General features: G+C 39.7%; 1 protein-coding gene across 1 annotated transcript in view; it reads left to right on the top strand.

Moving 5' to 3' along the window:
• MTA3 (metastasis associated 1 family member 3) overlaps window positions 1-24,237 on the top strand; it is a 218,107-nt gene that overhangs the window by 45,580 nt on the left and 148,290 nt on the right. Inside the window, exons 3-4 of the mRNA XM_029938546.1 lie at window positions 1,506-1,573; window positions 9,415-9,508. Coding sequence (XP_029794406.1) covers window positions 1,506-1,573; window positions 9,415-9,508 — 162 coding nt within the window. The remainder of the gene's footprint in view (window positions 1-1,505; window positions 1,574-9,414; window positions 9,509-24,237) is intronic.

Here is a 24,237-nt window from a genome sequence, read left to right as displayed (position 1 = left end):
CCCTCGACTGTGGCCCTCTGGGGGCCGGCGCCCACCCTCCCCCTCGGTCCCACCCCTGCTCAGTTTTCTAGGGCCAGGCCTGTACTTGGGGGTGTGAATTATCAGACGCCCCCCTCCAGGACGCCCGCATTGGGTATGGGCCGTCGAACCCCTTAATAGGGTGGTCTTGACCCGCGTGGCTTCCAGGCTGTGGGGGTTGGAGAGGATGGGGGAATACCCCCTCCTTTACTCCTCCCCTTTCGTGGGATTGGGGGGTGGGGGTGGAGGCGATGGGGGCTCAGCCAGGGGCACAGCTGGACAGGCCTGTTTGCGGGGACGGGGCCCTGCACTTCTTCCTCACCCCCCTCCCGTTTCTTGCCCAGCCCCCCAATATGGGGCACTGTGGGGCCAGGGCCCCGCAGCCAGAGGTGGGGAGTTGAGCTCTGCCTGGACGTTTGCTCTGGTGTCTGCCTTCTTCCCAGCCTTCTGCAGGAGAGAGAAATAAGGTCAAACAAACTTTCTCCCTACTCACGACGCCCTCCTCCCTCTTTCTTGGTAAAATAATAATTCAGATAAGTGGCGTGTTTGTGTGTGAGACTCGCTCTTCTCTGCTCATTAGCTGAGCTCCTGATGGATGGTGGTGGGAATGGCCTGGCTAAATGAGGCCACTTTGCAGAAGAGAGACGGGAAAGAGCCACTAAGATAGACAATAACAACGCAGCCCAACCTCTCAAATAAACACACAGTGGGAAGTTTCCAGTGAGCCTATTAGATGAGAGGAAAAGCCACACTTAAAAATTTTTATCCGTTTTATTAAAAGCTGGTAGTGATTTCTTTACAACAGAAGCTTACATGGATCTGGATTAAATATGGGAAAGAGTTTTTAAAAATCCTGATACCATCTCTAGAGCTCTGTCTTAGAAAGTGAACCCCCTTTCATGTCTGTACACCCCCTACCCCCCATCTCAGATTAACCTGTGGAAAAGTTTGTCAGTGTGCTTCCTCTTAACTTGCTTAGCTCACCTGATTGGTTTTTGTTTTGTTTTGCCTTGCTTTTTTTTAAGTGATTGGAATGTACTTTGGGCTGCTAAGCTTTTCAAGATGCTCTGAAATTGTCTTAGGTCAATAGTTTTATGTGAGAAGCATACTCCAGGGTAAATTGAATTGGAGGGAAAAGATGTGGAGGCAGTTAGAGCATAAAAGACACATTTTGTAAAGCTCTGACTACTTAATGATGAGAAGAGAAGTCTTTATATTATTAAAGAAGTGATGGGTGGCATGGAAGTCTAGGAGAACTTGATAAAACATTAATTGAAATGAAAATGCCAAGAAAATAAGGGTCTGTGAATAGTAAGCATATGAGAAAATATATTAAAGTTGTATTATTACTAAGTTTGCTATTATCAGGGAATGAATTACGAGCTTCATTTTGAATGTGAATTGCCTAATACAAAAAGTCATAGATTGACAAATGTGAACTTTCTTGTTGAAAAGATTATTAAGCTCTTTACTTCCTTTAATTACAGATTATGTCTACTTTGAGAATTCCTCCAGTAACCCGTACCTAATCAGGAGGATAGAAGAACTCAACAAGGTATACACTGAGGTTTCTTGATTCTAATATTAAAAAATAATTGTTTTCCATTGAAGGGTAATTAGGTAAAGGGCATAAGAGGTGGTTTTACTTTCAGTCCTAGGCACTTTGAAAGTAGAGATTGCAGATTAGAGAGTTAGCCAGGATTTTGAATATTCTTGTGCTTTTTATAATTACCTGTGATATTAAATTTACTGAGTATTTAACATCTGCATATTTCTTGAGTTTGCTCAGAGCTTCGGAGCAGGTTACTCCTGTTTCAGTCCCTTTTTATATTTAGAGTCATAATTGTATTTCTCCCTTTTTAGTGAATCATGATTTTCCTCTGCCATCTTTAGAAGGAGGAAGCCATGAAATCTAATATTGAAGGGAATTTGTAAAATTCTGGATTAGGCTAATAAGAATACAGTTTTAGTATAATGCAAAGAAGCTTCCTACTTTAGGCCTTAAATAAATAAAAATTTTATATTAAGGTTTGTCCCTGGTGGTTGGTGTCCAGTACATCAGAAGCATTGTATATTTGTGTAGATTATGAGAAATCATTGTATTACAGTGTTGGGGGCTGTCTGGCTAAAAGCTTTCCCCCAGAGTACCATCTGGAGGCGGGGCCGGTTCTGAGTCCCAGGAAGTAGGGTGTGGGTTAAGGCATTCCTGGTTTATGAGCCCTGAGATCCTGGTTTGCTTCTGGAGATACCTCCAGAATTGTGTAAGAATTGTGTCGTAGTTTGAGACCACTACCGCCTAATGAAGAGAATAGTCTCAAGATTAGATCAGTCTGTGGGAACTGTTGGGGTGGCATTCTCACCTTTTTTACGTTATTGATGTATAAGTTTTTAAAAATATATTTTCATTTTTTGAGAGACAGAGTGAGACAGTGTGTGAGCCAGGGAGGGCCAGAGAGAGAGAGAGAGAAAGAGAGACACAGAATCGGAAGCAGGCACTAGGTTCTGAGCTAGCTGTCAGCACACAGCCCGACATGGGGCTCGAACCCAGGAACCATGAGATCATGACCTGAGCTGAAGTCCAACGCTTAACCAACTGAGCCACCCAGGTGCCCCATGATGTATAAGAGTGTAGGCAACTTGAAGCTGTTTATCAGTTTATTTAGAAAATTAATTAGGGTACAAAGAGAAATGCTGGCCTGTGAGACATGTATTCTTTGGCTACTCCCTATCCCTCTGACCTCCACTCTCATGCTTTCTGCCTTACTCATTTGGCTGCCAGCACAGTAGATTCTTGGCTGTTTTGACATGCACCCACCTTAGGAGCAGCAAGTCATTTTTAATCCCCTGTACCTTGTTCTGCCTTGCCCTTTTCTCCATATCATTTATCGCTTTCAAATATGCTTAGTTATTGTGTTTTATTTTCATTGCCTGTTTTCCCATACTAGAATGGAAGCCCTATGTGTGTAGTGATCTTTTCTGGTCACTAATGCATCCCAGGTGCTTAGAATAAAGTGATTGGTACATAATTAAGACATTCAGTGGGGTGCCTGGGTGGCTCAGTTGGTTAAGAGTCCAACTTCAGCTCAGGTTATGATCTCATGGTTCGTGGGTTCGAGCCCCACATCAGGGTTCTGTGCTGACAGTTCAGAGCCTGGAGCCTGTTTTGGATTCTATATCTCCTTCTCTCTCTGCCCCTCCCCCACTCATGCTCTGTCTCTGTCTCATAAATAAACTATATTAAAAAATTTTAAAAAGACAGTAAATATTTGTTGAATTAATGAATTTCTCCAATGTCTGATGGTAATACTTGCACATAGCTTTTACTGTTTACAAATTATTTTGAGTCGTTCATTTTATAGATATTTCTGAGGACCTGCTACCTGCCAGGCATTTTTCGATATACAGTTCTAGGAATTCAGGGGTGAACAAAAATAGGTCCAGTAGTGGAGACAATCATCAGCCAAAGAATCCCACAGTTAGAAGGAAAATTGCAGCTGTGCTAAATTTCCAAACATCAAGCATGGTGTTCTGGAAGGATATAATCTGGGGATTCACGTTTGTTACTTTTTTTGAGCCTCAAAATAATCTTAAACTTGTAAGGTAGGTACATCATGGAGTGTTGTTGAGAGGTATGCAGTGGTGATATGACACGTGTACCGTCTAGCTTGAACCTGGCCCATTTCACACTCCTTTATTGTCATATTCACTTCAAAAGTATTCCTCTCAGGACATCTTAGTGGCTCAGACGGTTGAGCATCCGACTCCTGATCTCAAGAGTTGTGAATTCAAGTCCTGTGTTGGGCTCCATGCTGGGCGTGGAGCCTACTTAAAGTAGTAGTAATAATAATTAATTAATATTTGAAAAACAGGGATGCCTTGGTGGCTTAGTCTGTTAAGCCACTGACTCTTGATCGCAGCTCAGGTCTTGATATGAGGGTTGTGAGTTCAAGCCCCATGTTGGGCTCCATGCTGGGGATGAAACCTACTTAAGAAAAAAATAATTATAAAGTACCCTTGTCTTCCCATTCACACCTTCTTCCTGGTTCTCTGCTTTTAGCAGAGAGTCCTTAATATAATGGTTTTTGAGAGGCTGGGGGTTACTGAACTGTGAGAGACTGAGTTTGTAATTTCAGACTGTGGCAGTTTAAATACATGGGTTATTGGTAAGTAAGTGGATTGACTAGTATTATATAGTAAATATTTATATAGGGCCTTTATTTTTGAAGAGATTTGGAGAAGATATCTCATTTATTTAAAAATTTATTTTGCATTTATTTATTTATGTTTTATTTTTATTTTTGAGAGATGGAGAGAGACAGTGCAAGCAGGGGAGGGTCAGAGAGAGAGGGCAATACAGAATCTGAAGCAGGCTCCAGGCTCTGAGCTAGCTGTCAGCACAGAACCTGATGCGGGGCTCAAACCCACGAACCATGAGATCATGACCTGAGCCGAAGCCAGACGCCTAACCCAGGCACCCTGTTTGTTTATTTTTGAGTGACAGAGAGACAGAGCATGAGCAGGGGAGGGGCAGAGAGAGAGGGAGACACAGAATCTGAAGCGGGCTCCAGGCTCTGAGCTGTCAGCACAGAGTCTAATGTGGGGATAGAATCCATGGACTGCGAGATCATGACTTGAGCTGAAGTTGGCTGCTTAACCAACTGAGCCACCCAGGCACCCCTCATTTATTTTGAAAAAATGTTTTATTTATTTTTGAGAGTGTGCCACTGGGGGAGGAGTGGGGGGGAGGAGTGGTGGGGGAGGTACAGGGGCTCCCAAGGGGGCTCTGCACTGATAGCCGTGAACCCAATGTGGGGCTTGAACTCACAAACTGTGAGATCATGACCTGAGCTGAAGTTGGGCGCTCAACCAACTGAGCCACCCAGTTGCGCAAGGTATCTTATTTTACTTATTAAAAAAATTTTTTTTTGTTAACGTTTATTCAGTTTTGAGGGACAGAGAGAGACAGAGCATGAGTGGGGGAGGGGCACAGAGAGAGGGAGACACAGAATCCAAAGCAGGCTCCAGGCTTTGAGCTTTCAGCACAGAGGCTCAGACCCTCAAACTATGAGACCATGACCTGAGCCGAAGTCGGACACCACCGACTGAGCCACCCAGGCGTCTCTTGTGAAGATGATCTTTTGGAGGATGAATGTAAGATTAAAATAGAAACAACTTTTGTAAATTTTATTTAGTCATTATCTAGGTTGGGTGTTGCTCCTACTTCTAAATATTTTGTCTATGGGGCACAGAGGAGGGGAAGAGGGTGGTGGTGGTACTCATTTGGTTGAGCGGCCAACTCTTAAAACTTTTTTTTTTTTTAATGTTTTATTTATTTTTGATACAGAGAGAGACAGAGCATGAGAGAGGGAGGGGCAGAAAGAGAAGGAGACACAGAATCTGAAGCAGGCTCCAGGCTCTGAGCTGGCTGTCAGCACAGAGCCTGATGCGGGGCTCGAACCCACGAACGTGAGATCTGACCTGAGCCGAAGCCGGAGGCTTAACCGACTGAGCCACCCAGGCGCCCCATGAGCGGCCAACTCTTGATTTCAGCTCAGGTCATGAACCCAGGGTCGTAGGATCAAGCCCTGCATTGGGGTCTGTGCTGAGCATGGATCATGTGTTAAAGATTGTTTTCTCTCCTTTTGTCCCTCTCCCCTACTCTAGCGTTTTCTCTCTCTTTCTCTCTCTTCAAATAAAAAAAAAGAAAAAAGATTGTGTCTGCATGCATGTTGAGAGGAAGCTGTGTGCACATAATAGTGTAGTGTCAGGAAGTTTTAGAAGTTAGGCTGGAAAAATTTGTTATTTGCTACTTAAAATTGTTTTGGTGTTTGTGTTATATAGTTATGTGTACCTTCATATTCTGTGTATGATATTAGCTGTATGACTTGCTCTGAGATTTATTTTCCTGTTTCTTATCTTACGTTTCATTGGTGGGGAGAGGGGAGTCACTGATTTCTTTGAGAATCTGACCCTCTGTCTCCATCTACATTTGCACATAATTTCAGGAGAGTCCCTCAAAGCCCTTTCGTAAAATCCAAGTTGAGACCTCTCCTGCCATTTTGGGCCCCTTGGGAATAAGGGCAGAAATTGGGAAAGTACCTTTTCATGTGTTCTTGAGTCTGAGCAAACCACAGATGTTCTGAAATGGAAGGTGTGTGGGGGTTGGTTTTTTTTTTTTTTTTAAATAATGTACTTTAAGTCTGAGGTAGAAACAGACATGAGTATGAGGTTGACTAAAATGATTTTAGAGCTTAAGAAAAGCCCCTTATTGCTAGAGGATATTTCAGTAAATATGCTTGGCAGAACGGTGATTCAAGAGGCTGCAATGTACATGGGGAAAAGAACACAGAGAAGTTGATGTCCCCTGTGGCCTCTTCTGTACCCATGTCCCTGCTTTCTTTCCCCAACTATGTGGTTTTGCTTCATCCTTCTTTTTTCTTGGACACTCAGGCTTTCCACGGTGCACCTGTTGGACTCCTTTCCTTCTTTCCTAGGACTGTCCGCCCTATTCCCTCCTCCATGAAGCTTTTTCTGCCTTCCCCCAGCAGGTGGTTGGTTCTTCCTGCTTCCATGAGGGAGAGAGGTAGAGTCTGGAGGGGAAAGGAAGTTGTAAGGGAAAATAGGGCCGGCAGTATTGTCCGGAACATCTTACCTTATGCTTTGGTTGTGGGGAGCTGATGAAGGTTTCTAATCATGTGAGGGACATGATTCCAACTGCGCCTTGGAGGGTTGGAAAGGAGATGACGGGAGCAGACATCCTTGCTGGAGTGGAGGCTCTGTGAGGGTGCGCACTATGTATCCTTGGAGCTTAGCTCAGTGCGAGGGCACAGAGGAAGGGCTCAAAAGAAATGTGGTGAGTTGAAAGAATAACCAGACTTTTACATATACCAAATATTTTTTTCAAGTTTTTAAACTAATTTCTACACCCAACGTGGGGCTCAAACTCACCACCCTGAGATGAAGAGTCAGATGCTCTACTTACTGACTGAGCCAGCCAGGAGCTCCTAACCTAGGTTTTTAGAGCAGTGCTTAGTGACCTATTTATGGTGAAAGTTTTGTTTTTATGTATATGTATCTCTTTTGAGAGAGAGAGAAAGGCAGACAGAGAGAGGGAGAATGAGAATCCCAAGCAGTCTCTGCACTCTCAGCAAGGAGCCCGACTGGGGTTCAGTTCCATGAACTGAGAGATCATGACCTGAGTGGAGATCAAGAGTTGGATGCCCAATTGATCGAACCACGCAGGTACCCCTGCGCTGAAAGAAATTTAAGAATGTTCATTATCTCAGACTCCTTTTATAAAATAAAAATAAATAGTAGAAAAATGAAGTTTAAAATAGGCTTATATAACCACAAGCCTTCATTTTTCATTATTAGGTTCAATAGATTAAAATAAACTACCAAATGCTCTAATACACACTGTCAGTCTCTGTTCTCATTTTATTACACAGCAACAGTTGTAGATGGAGCCTTGGACCACTGTTTAGCTCAACTTTAGAGGAATGCTCGAGGTTGTGTGTGTGTGTGTGTGTGTGTGTGTGGTATGTGTGTCTTTATGGAGGGGAAGAGGAATACTATAGTTATAAACTACCTAATAGCCATATGTGTGCATGGTTCAGAAGAGACTTTTTTTAATTAAAAAAATGTTTTTTATTATTATTTAAAATTTTTTCTTTTTTAAGTTTATTTATTTATTTTTATTTTTGAGAGAGAGAGAGAGAGAGAGAAAAAACACAGGTGGGGGAGGGGCAGCGAGAGGGAGATACAGAATCCCAAGCAGGTTCCAGGCTCTGAACTGTCAGCATAGAGCCCAATGTGGGCTGGAACCCAGGAACCATGAGGTCATGATCGGAACTGAAGTTGAACACTCAACTTGACTGAGTCGCCCAGGCGTCCCTAAGTATTTATTTTATATTATATTTGAGAGAGAGAAAAAGAATGAGTGGGGGAGGGGCAGAGAGCGAGAGAGACGGAGGATCTGAAGTGGACTCTGGGACTCTGCTGATAGCAGAGAACCCGATGAGATGTGGGGCTGGAACGCCCATACCGTGAGATCATGACCTGAGCCAGAGTCAGATCCTTAACTGACTGAGCCAGGCAGGTGCCCCAAGATGGTTCATTTTGAACTGTTCCCCTCCACCCCATGCAGTTTTGAATTAGTTTTTGTATGGTATTCCTAGTGGAGGAATTCACTACAAGGGCAGAAAAAAATATGCCTTTAAACACTTGCTTTGGGGTTTGAATGTACTTTTGTCTTAAGACAAAACTGATAAAGAGCTTATAATTGTAGTCATTGATAGATTTTATATACAAGAGATATTGGCCTCTTCATTTATTAGATTGCTGGATCATTACTTCTGGAGGATGTATTTGATCACAATATTGTGACATATAGAAGCACTTTGGTTAGGATTTAATATGATTTCAATTCAAAGGGCAATATTTCTCCATGACTTTCTCACTCTAAAATACTGCTGCTGAACTTCATAAAATTGACAAATTTACTGCAGCCTATGTATATTCTTATTTCTTTATGTCTGAATATATCTGTAAGCCCAGAGAAATTCTGAAAATTTGTTCTCAAATTTGTTTGAAATTGGAAATCACAGTATCATTTTACTGTAATCTATGTGTTTTTACAAGGAACTTTGTAATAAATGACTGACCTTGAAAGTTCTCAGAATTCATAAGGAATCGGAGAATAGGAACCTAGGCCCCAGCTGCAGCAAATTACAACCTAACTGAATATTGGTTGTATTCTAGACTGTAGTCAAAAATAAATAAAAACTTCAGAGTTCATAACTCAAATTTTTTATACTTGCGTATGAGAAAGTAAACTAAGTACTACTGAGAAGATTGACTATTACAGATTCATAGACTTACCCAGGGCTGGAGAATGCTTTTCCAGGTCATCTGCTCTATTCCGTGTGACAGCTGCCTGCGCCTACAGGGCCTCACCGTCAGTGAAACATGGGGGTGTTCAGGAGAGGCCTGGATGATTTTACTTTTAGCCTGTGCTTCTGAGAGTGGGTTTGGAGGAAATATGTTTTACTGTCTTAAATACATTTATTATGTGGCTCTGAAACTTTTGGGGATTAGTTTCTCAGAGCTAAGCAGATTTAACTACCTGGCTTTAGTCATTAAAGAGGTCTGATCACTTTAGATTAATTGATGCCAATAAATTACTCTGTGTTTGACGTTTCAGTTTAACTTGGAACCTTTGCAAATGCTGCAAACATCCTCGTTTGAATTTTTTTTTTAGCTCTTATTATCCTGTAGTTGTGGTTAGCACAGTGTAAATGAGATTGATCTTGTAACTGTGTTATATTTAATTTTGTTCTGTGAACTATTTGAGTCTATTCTTCAGTACAGATAACTTTTATTTTTCTTATTTCTTAGACTGCAACTGGCAACGTGGAAGCAAAAGTAGTGTGCTTTTATAGACGGCGAGATATTTCCAACACGCTTATAATGCTTGCAGACAAGCATGCTAGTAAGTTAATTGTTTTGTTTTAATTAAAAAATGTTTGAAGTTTTTTGTTTTCCATGAAAGGAGGAAAAATACTTTTTGTTACCTGTGTCTTTTTGCTTTTCCATTTGTCTTCCTGTTTAGTTTAGATGGGAAGTCATTTTTTGGGTGGTGCTTAGTCAGTATATATTTTCTTAGGTTGTATCATATGCTTATTAGTCAATACGCTGAAACAACTCTGCAAGCAGGTTTTTGCATACCGTCAGCCTAGTGTTTCGCCAGCCTCAGTTTTTATTGGTTGTTTTGAAACAGTTTGGGTATGAGGAAATTTATACTTCATTGGTATTTTGGAGGACATGTTTTTTCCCTCCCAAACAGTTGGATAATATTTCTATTTTTAAAATTCTGAGTCTTTATTATATGTACAGTTTATTAGGTTTATATGTAAAAAGGTTTGCCAGAAAAGTGCAAAGTGATACTTAGATACTGTAATCTTATGTCAGTCGCCACTCTGAGTCCTTCTTTGTAGATTAATCTTTATTATATGTTTTTCCCCCCTAAACAGTAGCTTTGATGTATTTTAACTCCTTTTTCTTTTATTTTATTATTTTTAATCTTTTTAAACTTATATTTATTTAATTTTTTGAAAAGATTTTATTTTTAAGTCCAACCTAAAACTTTTAAGCCCCAACTTGGGGCTTGAACTCACAATCCCAAGATCAAGAGTCACATGCTCTACCAACTGAGTTAGCCAGGTGCTCTACCCCTTTAGTTTTTTAAAACAATAAACACGATCACAGGGGGCCTGGGTGGCAAGTTGGTTGCGTGTCCAACTTCGGCTCAGGTCATGATCTCAGAGTTTGTGGGTTTGAGCCCTGCGTCGGGTTCTGTGCTGACAGCTCGGAGCCTGGAGCCTGCTTCGGATTCTGTGTCTTCCTCTCTCTCTGCCGCTCCCCTGCTCATGCTCTGTCTCTCCTTCAAAAATAAAAATAAAATTAAAAATAAAAACAAAACAATAAACAATAAAAAAAGTAACTTAAATTTTTAAAAAATATTTTATTACTTTTTTTTAATGTTTACTTTTTTGAGGGAGAGAGAGAGACAGAGAGTGAGAGGGAGGAGGAGCAGAGAGAGAGGGAGACACAGAATCGGAAGCAGGCTCCAGGCTCCGAGCTGTTAGCACAGAGCCCGATGCGGGGTTCGAACCCACAACCATGAGATCATGACCTGAGCCAAAGTCAGACACTCAACCTACTGAGCCACCCAGGCGCCCCTTAAATTTTAAGAAAGAAGACGTGTGAAACATAAGTACAGTACTTTATTTATTTATTTTTAAGTTTATTTATTTATTTTGAGAGAGAGAGAGAGAGAGAGACAGCATGAAGGAGGAGCAGAGAGAAGGAAAGTGAGAATCCCAAGCAGACTCTGTACTGTCAGCTTGGACCCTGACATGGGCTTGAACTCACGGAACCATGAGTTCATGACCTGAGCCAAAATTAGAAGTGGGATGCTTAACTGACTGAGCCACCCAGGTGCCCCAGTACAGTACTTTCTTTTGAAAGCCATTTTCATCCTACAAAATATATGAGTCTGGGACCATTATATGCCTGTGTATTTTTCAGTTTGACATTGTGATCTGTAATGCTCTGGTTCTGGGGATCCTGAAGCTTTCTAAGCATTTTGGTAATGGGGTAGGGGAGGCAGTCACATACACAGGTTTATTCTGTGTCTGTGTGATAATTATTTACCCACTGTGTTGCTGGTTTAACCTGGCTGATTGGTTGTCTCATAAGATAAATTCTTACTATATTTTCTGCTATAGTTCATAGTGTTTTTAAATTTATGTTTTTTGTATAAAAAGTGTTTATTATGATGTGAATTGTTCTATAATTACAAATTATATAATGGCAGATTCAGGGCATTCCTGTTTGTCCCTCCTGTATGAGACCAAGATACTACTTTTATTATTATTATTATTATTATTATTATTATTATTTTAATGTTTATTTTTGAGACAGAGAGAGACAGCATGAGTGGGGGAAGGGTGGAAAGAGAAGGAGATACAGAATCTGAAATAGGCTCTAGGCTCTGAGCTGTCAGCACAGAGCCTGATGTGGGGCTTGAACCCATGAACCGCGAGATCATGACCTGAGCTGAAGTCGGACACTTAACCGAGGGAGCCACTCAGGTGCCCCTATTGTTATTTTTTAAATGTTTATTTTGAGAGAGAAAGAATGAGCAGGGGAGGGGCAGAGAGAGAGGGTGAGAGAGAGTCCCAAGCAGGCTATTTGCTGTCAGTACAGAGCCTGACTCAGGGCTTGATCTTACCAGCTGCAAGATCATAACCTGAGCTGAGATCATGACATGCGGTGAAATCAAAAGTTGGGTGTTTGAATGAGTGAGCCACCCAGGCACCCCTGTCTTCTGACTGTTCTTGGAGGGTCTTAGTGTGGCCACATTTTGGTGCTATTTTAGGCTTGTAGATGTAGAAAAATCAGAATTGAATAGGCTCTTGGTATTGACTCTTAGGAGTGAAATTTAAGAGATTTAAGAGAGGGGCCACCTGGGTAGCTCAATCAGTTAAGCATCCTGACTTTGGCTCAGGTTATGATCTCATGGTTTGTGAGTTCAAGCCCCACATCAGGCTCTCTTCACTCAGTGCAGAGCCTGCTTCGAATCCTCTGTCTTCTTCTCTCTCTGCGCCTTTTTTCCTCTTTCCTCCCTCTCCTCCTCTCAAAAACAAATAAACATAAAAAGTTTCTTTAAAAAATATCCCTTGGTTTTTCTCTTTTTCTTTTTCTTTTTCTTTTTTTTTTCATGTCCTATTTATTTTTGAAAGCGTGAGCTGGGGATGGGGAGAGAGAGGGAGACAGAGGATGGTAAGCAAACTGCTCTGGCAGCAGTGAGCCTGCTGTGAGGCTCATACTCCCAACTGGGAGATCATGACCTGAGCCAAAGTTGGCTACTCAACCGATTAAGCCACCCAGGTGCCCCTCAGTTGATTTTCCTACTTTCTCAGCAATTTGTAGATCATTGGGTGGATTACTTCTATCTATATTTGCTTGTTTCTTCTATAATTTATTGAGTTTATTCTCAAAGGTAGCTATATATTTAAGTATGGTGGAGTCGGAAGTATCTTACTGTATTTCTGTTGTTATTGACCAAAATTCCAGATGGGGAGAATAAAATTGCCTGAATAGTTCTTGCTTTATAAAGAGGTTTTATAGGAGGATTAGTGGAGAGAGAATCATGTATTTGAAAGATTTCAAAACTGAGCTTAATTTTCCTGAGCCTCAGTTTCTCTGTTTAAAAAAACTTAACGTTCCATTATGGACTCCTTTAAAATTTTTTATTACAGAAAATTCCAAATACACAAAAGTACAGAGAAGTGTGTAGTCCTTTTGATGTTTTCATCACTTTGCTTTAACAATTCTCAGAAAATGACCAATTAATTCATCTGGGCCCCTACTTGTCCCCTTATTTTGAAGCTCATCAGAGAAATGCTACCATCTCATCTGTAAATACTTCAGTATATATTTCTAAAAGATATGGTCTCATTCAGACTTACAGAAAGTGCTGGAACACACAAGGAACTTCCATATAGCCTCTGCCCAGATTTAGCAATTAACATTTTGTCCTATAGACTTTATCGTTTTAATATGTATAAACTGAATCATTTGGCAGTAAGTTGGAGACATCAGTGGTTTTTCCTAAATGCAAAGGAATTATTTTACCTAACTACAGTATAGGAAACAATGCAGGAAACCTAATATTCACACAGAACCATTATTCATAGTACTCAAATTTTATATACTAATGGTGTTCTTTATAGCTGTGTATATTTTTTCTTAGTTTACTTTTATTTATTTGTTTATGTATTTCTGTTTTATTATTTATTTTGAGAGAGAAAGAGAGCGAGCGGGTGAGAGCGCAAGTGGGGAAGGGACACAGAGAGAATCCCAAGTAGGTTCTACACCACCAGTGCAGAGCCTGATGTGGGGCTTGAACTCACGAACCATGAGATCATGCCCTGACCCGAAGTCGGACACTTAACTGACTCAGCCACCCAGGTGCCCCTTATTTATATATTTTTAGTGTTTATTTATTTATTTTGAGAGAGGGGAAAGTGTGCACGAGCAGGGGAGGGGCCGAGAGAGGATCCCAACGGGCTCTTCACTGTCATTGTGGAGCCTAGTGCAAGTCTTGATCCCACAAACTATAAGATCATGACCTGAGCTGAAACCAAGAATCAGACACTTAACCAACTAAGCCATCCAGGTGCCCCTATTTTTTGTTAGTTTAGAATAAAATCCAGACTCTCACATTGTATTTTATTGCCCTGTCTCCTTGATATGGAACCAGTTCCTCAGTCTTTGTGTGGTTTTTTGGTTTTTGTTTTTTAAAGTTAGCATCTCAAATTTCACCAGTTGAGGGAGGGAATCTTTAATTTATTTATTTAAAAAAATTTTTTTTAACATTTATTTCTTTTTGAGAGACAGAAAGACAGATCATGAGCAGGGGAGGGGCAGAGAGAGACCGCCACACAGAATTGGAAGCAGGCTCCAGGCTCTGAGCTAGCTGTCAGCACAGAGCCTGACACGGGGTTCGAACCCACAGACTATGAGATCATGACCTGGGGCAAAGGCGGATGCTCAACTGACTGAGCCACCCAGGCGCCCCTGTGTTTTTTGACCTTAACATTTTTCAAGAAAACAGGCTTATTCTTTTGTAGAACATGACTCAATTTGTGTTTGTCTAATGTTTCCTTATGATTAGGTTCAGGGTTTTTTCTTATGTTTTTGCAGGCTATGTAATTCTTGTAGGGATGCCTCAGAAGTCTTATTGTATCCCTTTCCAGGCATTTTATTAGGAGACACATAATTGAGTTTGTCCTAATATTGGTTGTGTTAGGTTTGGTGACTTGGTCAGAGTGGTGTCCCTTTGTATATAGTAAGTTATTCGGGGAGAGATACTTAACACTTATGTGAATACCTTGTACTTAATCTTTAGCCTACTCATTTTAGCATTCTTTGATCATTTGGGATTCTGTAAACATAAGTATCATCAAATATCTAGTTAGTTCTTTACATTTTTCTTTTATAATTTCTTTTGACTCATTATTTTAAATTGATACATAATTTACATAGCATAAAATCCATTTTTGTGAAGTGCACAATTGAGTGGCTTTTAGTATATTCACAAAGCTGTATAACTATTAACACTGTCTAATTTCAGAATGTTTTCATCATCCCAAGAGGAAATCAGTTACTTCCTATTCCCCCTTCTTCAGCTTCTGGCAGCCATTGATCTACTTTCTGTTTCTATAGATTGACCTGTTCTGGACATTTTCTATGATGGAATCATATAATATGTATGTGGGTAGGTGTTTTTTTTTTTCCTTTTACTTTTTTAAAGTAAGCTCTACACCCTAATAGGGGCTTGAACTCAGGACCTCAAGATCAAGAGTAACCAGGTGTTCCTGATAATGTGTCTTGTCTGGCTTTTTAAAATTTAGCATAATGTATTCAAGTTTTTTCCATGTTATTGCTTGAATTCCTATGTGTGTATGTATGTATGTATGTATCTATTTTGGGGAGGGTGCAAGTAGGGAAGGGGCAGAGAGAGGGGCACAGAGATTCCAAAGCAGGCTCAGCTCTGATAGGCTGACAGCAGCAAGCCCGATGTGGAGCTTGAATTCATGAGCCACAAGGTCATGACCTGCGCTGAAGTCAGATGCTCAGCTGACTGAGCCATCCAGGTACCCCTATAAATATTTATTTTGAGAGAGAGAGCGAGAGCCCATGTGAGCACATGGGCAGTCTTGAGCTTGAGTGGGGGAGGGGTAGAGAGAGAGGGAGGAAGAGGATCCAAAGATTCTGACTCGAACTCACAAATTATGAGATCATGACCTGAACTGAAGTTGAGAAGTTGAATGCTTAACTGACTGAGCCACCCAGCCGCCCCCACTTCATTCCTTTTTATAGCTGAAAGATACTCCATTGGGTAGATACACATTTTGTTTATTTTTCAATTGATATTTTGGATTGTTTTACTTTCTGGTTATTTTAAGTAATGGTATTGTGAACATTCATGTACAAATTTTTGTGTAGATATTCATTCATATATTTTCTGTCTATCCCTTATTATTTTGTTGAAGATAGCAGGTTGTTCATCTATATAGAAATTTCCTTTGGTCTGGAGTTTGTTTATTGCATCTCTGTTGTGTCCTTTACCACATTTTTTTCTGTAGGCAGACAGATTCTAGAGGATCTAAATCTATATGGTTATTATGGAGGACGAGGTGGGGTAAGGGATGCAAGATTACTTCATGAGGTAATATTGTGTACCTCTCTCATGAGGTCCATAATGTATTATTTCCTGTACCTAATTTTTTGACACTTTACTTTGAAATAATTTTTTAATTTACAGAAAAATCATTAAAAACATTACCAAGAAATCCCATTTATTCTTCACCTAGATTCCCGAAATGTTAACATTTAACTCTTTGCTCCTACTAGTTTTGTTTTTTTTTTGAGCCATTTAAGTTGAAGACCTATTTTGTCTAATTCCTAAAGATACTTCAGTGTATATCTTTTAAAAACAAGGCAATTTTCTTACCTAACTGAGCTTGATGGTATTCTAATCTGTAGACTTAGATTTAGCAAAATTTCCTACTAATGCCTTTTATAGCATAAAATAACAATATTTATAAAAAGATTTATTTTTTTGTAATCTCTATACCTAGCATACAGCTAGAATTTATAACGCTGAGATCAAGAGTCACATGCGGGGGCGCCTGGGTGGCTCAGTCGGTTAAGCATCCGACTTCAGCTCAGGTCATGATCTCACAGTTTGTGGGTTTGAGCCCCACATCTGCCTCTGTGCTGACAGCTCAGATCCTGGATCCTGCTTTGGATTTTGTGTCTCCCTCTCTCTCTGCTCCTCTACCTGCTCACACTCTGGCTCTCTCTTTCTCAAAAATAAATAAACATTAAAAAAAAATTTTTTTTAAAGGAATCACATGCTGTATTGACTAAGCCCATCAGGCTCAGAATTTTTTAAGTTATCTTTTTATAATGTTACTATTCATTGATTGATGATTGCCTAGATTAATTCATTAATTTAAGTTGTGAAAATTATGCTTTTAGTTCTATCATCCCCTCATTTTGTTTATTTCTTTATTTATAATTTATTTTGAGGGAGGGAGAGAGAGAGAGAACAGAGAAGGGACAGAAAGAGAGTAGAGAGAGAGAGAGAGACAGAGAGAGAGAAATACCAAGCAGGTTCTGTGCTGACAGCTCCATCCCACGAACCATGAGATCATGATCCTGAGCCAAAATCAAGAGTCAGATGCGTAACTGACTGAGCCACCCAGCTGCCCCTCATCCTCTCATTTATTGGCATAGACTATTTCTGTGAAGAGGATTTTCCCTGTGTCAGCTATCAGGTTTATCTTTAGGTTCAGGTCTTCTAGGAAAGGCAGGTTAAATTAAAGGCTTGATGTGCTTTTTCCTTTTTTTAGTTATTACCAGTTTTCCAAAATTACGAGGTGGTTCCTGGTATCCTCCAAAGAAAATGGTTCTTGAATCCTTTTGAAATGATCTTAATAGTCTTTGTTATATTACTTGCCTCTCTGATAGGAGAAGTTATTCCAGGCTCATCTTAAACTTTCTGTCCCAGACCTCACTCTGGAACCCCGGTTCCTTTTACTGGAAAATGGACTTGGTGACCATAGTCTGAGCGTTAGGGGAGAGACTCTCTTTGAGACAGGGTGGTGCTATATCTAGATTGCCGTGTACTTTTAACAGATAGGGTATTTTATGGTGGTATGTTTTTAAGGATGAAAAGAAATCAGACTATAGCTTTGTTACCAATACTTTCCCAAGGTAATTTCACTAAAAGCCACAGTACATACTTTAAAAAGCAGTGTTGGTTGTCTTAATCTATCAGAAATGGAATTTTGTTTTTAAAAAATAGTTTCAGATGGACATGGTTCTTAGAGGACTGATGGAATTTTTGAAAATGAACTTGATCAATATTCTTTATGGCCTTTCACATGTTTTAGATGTTTTGTTGACATACCGTATGCTTTTTTTTTTTAAGCACTAGTTTTTCTTTTAATGTTTTATTTATTTTTGAGAGAGTGAGAGCATGAGCAAGTGAGGGCCAGATGGAGAGGGGGACAGAGGATCTGAAGCAGGCTTCGTGCAGACAGCAGCGAGCCCGATGTGGGGCTCAGCTCACAAACCGAGAGATCGTGACCTGAGCTGAAGTCAGACATTCAACCCACTGAGCCACCCAGGTGCCTCCATGTATTGTATACTTTTAAGTTGTGATTCTTAAAACGTAAAGCTTTAGAAAATTAAATTTCGTGTCACCTTCTTTATTTAACCTGTTTGGCAAAAGATAAAGTGTTTACTGTACTTAGAGTTCTCTTCCTTCCTTAGAATTTTCTTCCCAGCTTTTCCATTGTTGTGTCACTTACTGTGGGCTGACGTTGGGACACAGGGAAGTGAATGAAAATAGTTATTTTCTGATGAATGCTCCTTCTGTTTGCTCCTTTGTTTCGACTGCAACAAGCATACACTTGGAGCTCTGTGAAGGGAGAAGAGGAAAGAAGATGGGAAGATTTATTTATTCCAACTAAAAACTATAAAATCAGAATTTGCTCTTGGAGAGAACTGGGGAAAGGCTGATCCTGCCTTCCTTAAGTCACATTCATATTGTTACCAAGTTATTGATAATTCCAGGCATTTTTGTGTCACTATTTTTGAGTAGAATCAGGAAGTAGTGTTGACATTCCTGTTTTTTTTTTATTAGAGATTCTTTTTTTCTTTTAAGTTTGTTACTTTTTTTTTTTTTTTTTGGAACCTTTACACCCGGTGTGGGGCTTGAACTACAACCCTCAGACCAAAAGTCGCATACTCTTCCAACTGAGCTAGACAGGTGCCCATTGACATTATTCTTAAAACTTTAAATTATGAGATTTCAGGATGTGGTAATCTTATTAATCAATAAGGTTATGATTTGTTACAGGTAAAAGGTGACATGACTTCTATACCTAGTTCTTATCACATCCTGGTCTGAGTCATGTTCTTATAAAATGTTTTGGTGTCAAAGGGCATATTGGGAACTTTATTTCTTAAAGATTCATGTAGTACATGATATATAATTATTAAAAAGATATAGAATGTTTATTATATTTTATAGGAATTTTGGACTTAAGTAGGATTTTGTAAAAAGAATTGGCACCTCTTTTTAAAAGACTTGTAACCAGTAGTCACAACTGATTTCACAACTGAAATCAATTGTTTTGAATATATCAGTTTTCTGGTCTTAGCACACAGTTTGTACATTCGGAGTGCTTAATGTTAAGTTCTTTACTGTTGGGGACCTGATCTTGATCCTTTTTTTAGCCTTCATGTGTCTTATTCATTATATTTGTTGATGCAAGTATTTGTGGCTTTAAATTAAGCAGCAAGGGGCATAGATCTGAAGAACAGCCAGGCAGGCTATCATTTGTTTTGTCTTAGCATCTTGGTTAGCTGAAAAGAATCTGTGGGGGGTTTAAAATATGGTCTCCAAATTCTTTGATATTCCTTCCATTGTTAGATAGAGTCTAGGTCATTGTGACCAGTATAGTGAGGTAGAAGTAATGGCATGTGACTCCCAAGGCCAAGTTAAGTCACAAAAAGCCATGTAGCTTCTGCCTGATTCCCTCGGAGTGTTTGCTCTCAGGATACTCCTGTTGGGAAGTCAGCCACTAATACTGTGAGAAGGCCAAGCTGTGTGGAGAGGCCATGGATAGATGCCACGGTTGACAGCCTTAGCTGAGAGCCCAGGAGCCAGACATGTGGCAGAAGGAGCCACCAGCTAATCCGGCTTCATCCGTTAGAGTTCCTGTTCAGGCCCTGGTCATTGTGAAGCAAAAGCAAGACTGTTGTGCTGTGTCTGAATTCCTTACCCACTGAAACTTCTGAACAAAATATAACAGTTGTTTTGTGCCATTAAGTTTTGGGGTGATTCGTAACTCAACAATAGTTAACTGGAACAGGATCATAATAGATTTTCTGTTTTTGTGTAATTTCGATGACAGTTTAAGATGAGTATCAAACCTTATTGCTGTTTACTAAAATTATTTAATGAACTATTAGTTTTCTTTTTTTTTAATTATTTAAAAAATTTACATCCAGTTAGTATATAGTGCAACAATAACTTCAGTAGTAGATTCCTTAATCCCCCCGGCCAACAACCCCTCCAGCCACCCTCTGTTCTCCATATTTAAGAGTCTCTTATGTTTGTCCCACTCCCTGTTTTTATATTTTTGCTTCCCTTCCCTTATGTTCATCTGTTTTGTATCTTGAAGTCCTCATATGAATGAAGTCATATGATATTTGTCTTTCTCTGACTAATTTCGCTTAGCATGATACCCTCTAGTTCTATCCAGGTAGTTGCAAATGGCAAGATTTCATCCTTTTTGATCGCCGAGTAATACTCCATTTTGTGTGTGTGTGTGTGTGTGTGTGTGTGTGTGTGTGTGTGTGTACACACCACATCTTCTTTATCCATTCATCCGTTAATAGACATTTGGGTCTTTCCATACTTTGGCTATTGTTGATAGACAAAAGTTTATCATGCTGCTATAAACATTGCAGTGCATGTGCCCCTTTGAAACATCATACCTGTATCCCTTGGATAAATACGTAGTAGTGCAATTGCTGGGTCGTAGGGTAGTTCTATTTTGAATTTTTTGAAGAGCCTCCATACTGTTTTCCATAGTGACTGCACCAGTTTGCATTCCCACCAGCAGTGCAAAAGAGATGCTCTTTCTCTGCATCCTCACCAACATCTGCTGTTGCCTGAGTTGTTAACGTTAGCCATTCTGATGAGTGTGAGGTAGTATCTCAGTGTGGTTTTGAGTTGTATTTCCCTGATGATGAGTGATGTTGAGCATTTTTTCTTTTTAAAAATTAAAAAAAAATTTTATTAAAAAACTTTTTTTTAATGTTTTTTATTTATTTTTGAGAGATAAAGACAACGTGAGCAGGAGAGGGTCAGAGAGAAAGGGAGACACAGAATCCCAAGACAGGCTCCAGGCTCATGAGCTAGCTGTCAGCACAGAGCCTGACACGGGCCTCAAACCCACAAACCGCGAGATCATGACCTGAACTGAAGCCAGACGCTCAACTGACTGAGCCACCCAGGCTCCCCAGTTGAGCATTTTTCTTGTGTTGGTTGGCCATCTAGATGTCTTCCTTGAGAGAAGTGTCTATTCATGCCTTTTACCCATTTCTTCACTGGATTATTTGTTTTTTGGGTGTTGAGTTTGATAAGTTCTTTATAGATCTTAGATGCTAACCCCTTGTCTGATATGTCATTTACCGATATCTTCTCCTATTCTGTCAGTTGCCTTTTAGTTTTGCTGATTGTTCCTTCGCTGTGCAGAAACTTTTTATTTTTATGAGGTCTCATTAGTTCAGTTTTGCTTTTGTTTCCCTTACTTTTGGAGATGTGTTGAGTAAGAAGTTGTTGTGGCCAAGGTTAAAGAGGTTTTTGCTTTCTCCTTGAGGATTTTGATGGCGTCCTTTTTTTACATTTCGGTCTTTCATCCATTTTGAGTTTATTTTTGTGTACGGTGTAAGAAAGTGGGCCAGGTTCATTTTTCTGCATGTCGCCGTCTAGTTTTCCCAGCACCACTTGCTGAAGAAACTGTCTTTATTCCATTGGATATTCTTACTGCTTTGTCAAAGATGAATTGGCCATACATTTGTGGGTCCATTTCTCGCCATTGACCTGAGTGACTGTTTTTGTGGCAGTACCATACTGTCTTGATGATTACAGCTTTGTGATAACAGCTTAAAGTCTGGGATTGTGATGCCTCTGTCTTTGGTTTTCATTTTCAAGATTGCTTTGGCTATTTGGGGTCTTTTCTGGTTCCATACACATTTTAGGATTGTTGTAGCTCTGTGAAGAATGCTGGTGTTATTTTGATAGGGATTGCATTGAATACGTAGATTGCTTAGGTTAGTATTGACATTTTAACAATTGTTCTCCCTATCCAGGAGCGTGGAATATTTTTCCTTATTTTGTGTGTCTTCAGTTTCTTTCATAAGCTTTCTATAGTGTTCAGTGTATAGATTTTTCACCTCTTTGGTTAGATTTATTCTTAGGTATTTTATGGGTTTTGGCCCAATTGTAAATGGGATCGATTCTGTGATTTCTCTGTCTCTTGCTTTATTCTTGGTGTATATGAATGCCACCGATTTCTGTGCATTGATTTTCTATCCTGCAACTTTGCTGAATTCATGGATCCTTTATAGTAGTTCTTTGGTGGAATCTTTTGGGTTTTCCATACATAGTATCATGTCATCTGTGAAGAGTGAAAGTTTGACCTCCTCCTGGGCAATTTGAATGCCTTTTATTTCTTTGTGTTGTCTAATTGCTGAGGCTAAGACTTCCAATACTATGTTGAGTGACATTGGCGAGAGTGGATATCCCTGTCTTGTTTTTGATCTTAGGGAGAAAGCTCTCAGTTTTTCCCCACGGAGGATGGTATTAGCGTTGGGTCTTTATAAGACTCCTATGATCTTGAGGTATGATCCTTTTATCCTTAATTTCTTGAGGGTTTTTATCAAAAAAGGATGCTGTATTTTGTCAAATGCTTTTCTCTGCATCTATTGAGAGGATCATGTGGTTCTTGTCCTTTTATTGATGTGATATATCACATTGATTGAACCAGCCCTGCATCTCAGGTATAAATCCCACTTGTTCGTGGTGAATAATTTGTTTTAATGTATTATTGGATCCGGTTGGCTAATACCTTGTTGAGGATTTTTGGATCCATGTTCACCAGGGAAATTAGTCTATAGCTCTCCTTTTTAGTGGGGTCTTTGGTTTTGGAATCAAGGTAATGCTGGCTTCATAGAGTTTGGAAGTTTCCCTTCCATTTCTATTTTTTGGAACAGCTTCAAGAGAATAGGTGTTAACTCTTCCTTAAATGTTTTGGTAGAATTCCACTGATAAGCCATCTGGCTTTGGACTCCTCTGTTTTTTGGGAGATTCTTGATTACTAACTCAATTTCTTTACTGATTATGGGTCTGTTCAAATTTTCTATTTCTTCCTGTTTCTGTGTAGTTTATATGTTTCTAGGAATTTGTCCCTTTCTTCCAGATTGCCCATTTTATTGGCATATAATTGCTCATAATATTCTCTTATATTTGTTTTTATTTCTGCTGTGTTAGTTGAGATCTTTCCTCTTTCATTCTTGATTTTATTTATTTGAGTCCTTTCCTTTTTCTTTTTGATCAAACTGGTTAGTGGTTTATCAGTTTTGTTAATTCTTTCAAAGAACCAGCTTTGACTTTCATTGATCTTTTTTTTTTTTTTTTTGGTTTTGATAGCATTCATTTCTTCTCTAATGTTTTATTTCCTGTCTTCTGCTGGTTTTGGGTTTTATTTGCTGTTCTTTTTCTAGCTCTTTAAGGTGTAAGATTAGGTTGTATATCTGAGACATTTCTTCCTTTAGGAAGTTCTGGATTGCTGTATGTACTTCCCACTTAGGACTGCCTTTGCTGCATCCCAGAGGTTTTGGGGCGGTGGTGTTATTTTCATTGCCTTCCATGTACTTTTTTATTTTCTTTTTAACTTCTTGGTTAGCCCAATCCTTCCTTTTAGTAGGATGTTCTTTAGTCTCCAAGTATTTGTTATCTAGTCTCCAATTATTTGTTATCTTTCCTAATTTTATCCTGTGGTTGATTTCAAGTTTCATAGCATTGTGGTCTGAAAATATGTGCAGTATGATGTCAATCCTTTTGTACTTGTTGAGGGCTGCTTTGTGTCCCAGTATGTGATCTATTCTGGAGAATGTTCCATGTGCACTGGAAAAAAAAGTATATGCTGCTGCTTTAGAATGAAATGTTCTGAATATATCTGTTAAGTCCACTTGGTCCAGTATGTCATTCAAAGCCTTTGTTTCCTTGTTGACTTTCTGTTTAGATGATGGGTCCATTGCTGTAAGTGGGGTGTTGAAGTCTCCTACTATTATGGTATTATTATCAGTGCGTTTCTTTATGTTTGTGATTAATTGATTCACATAGTTGGGTGCTTCCACATTTGGAGCATAAATGTGAACTATGAATTTTCTGTAAGTAAACCTTGTTTTCTTTTGACACATTGACTAAACAGTATTACACCGAATATTTTCCTCATACTTAACTATTTGGCCACATTGAGCACAAGTCAGGAAAAATGCCTTCTTTATTAGTCTAAAGTGAAATTCACCAATAGTATAACTTCTTTTTTATTTATTTATTTTTTACATTTTTTTAATAATAGTTTATTGTCAAATTGGTTTCCATATAACACCCAGTGCTTCTCCCCACAAGTGCCCCCCTCCATGACCACCACCCCCACCCTCCCTCCCTCTCCCCCTTCAGTCCATGGTTCGTTTTCAGTATTCAGTAGTCTCCCTTGATCTGTGTCCCTCACTCTCCCCCGCTCTCTTTCCCCCTTGCTCTCCCCATGGTCCCCTGCCAGGTCTCTCCTGTTAGACCTATGAGTGCAAACATATGGTATCTGCCCTTCTCTGCCTGACTTATTTCACTTAGCATGACACCCTCAAGGTCCATCCACGTTGCTACAAATGGCCATATTTCATTCTTTCTCATTGCCATGTGGAACTCCATTGTGTATATATACCACATCTTCTTGATCCACTCATCAGGTGATGGGCATTTAGGCTCTTTCCATGATT

Source organism: Suricata suricatta, chromosome 4 (genome assembly GCF_006229205.1).
Source record: "Suricata suricatta isolate VVHF042 chromosome 4, meerkat_22Aug2017_6uvM2_HiC, whole genome shotgun sequence".
NCBI lineage: Eukaryota > Metazoa > Chordata > Mammalia > Carnivora > Herpestidae > Suricata > Suricata suricatta.
Note: the sequence above shows the minus strand (reverse complement) of the source record. Positions and strands in the feature narration are given on the sequence as shown.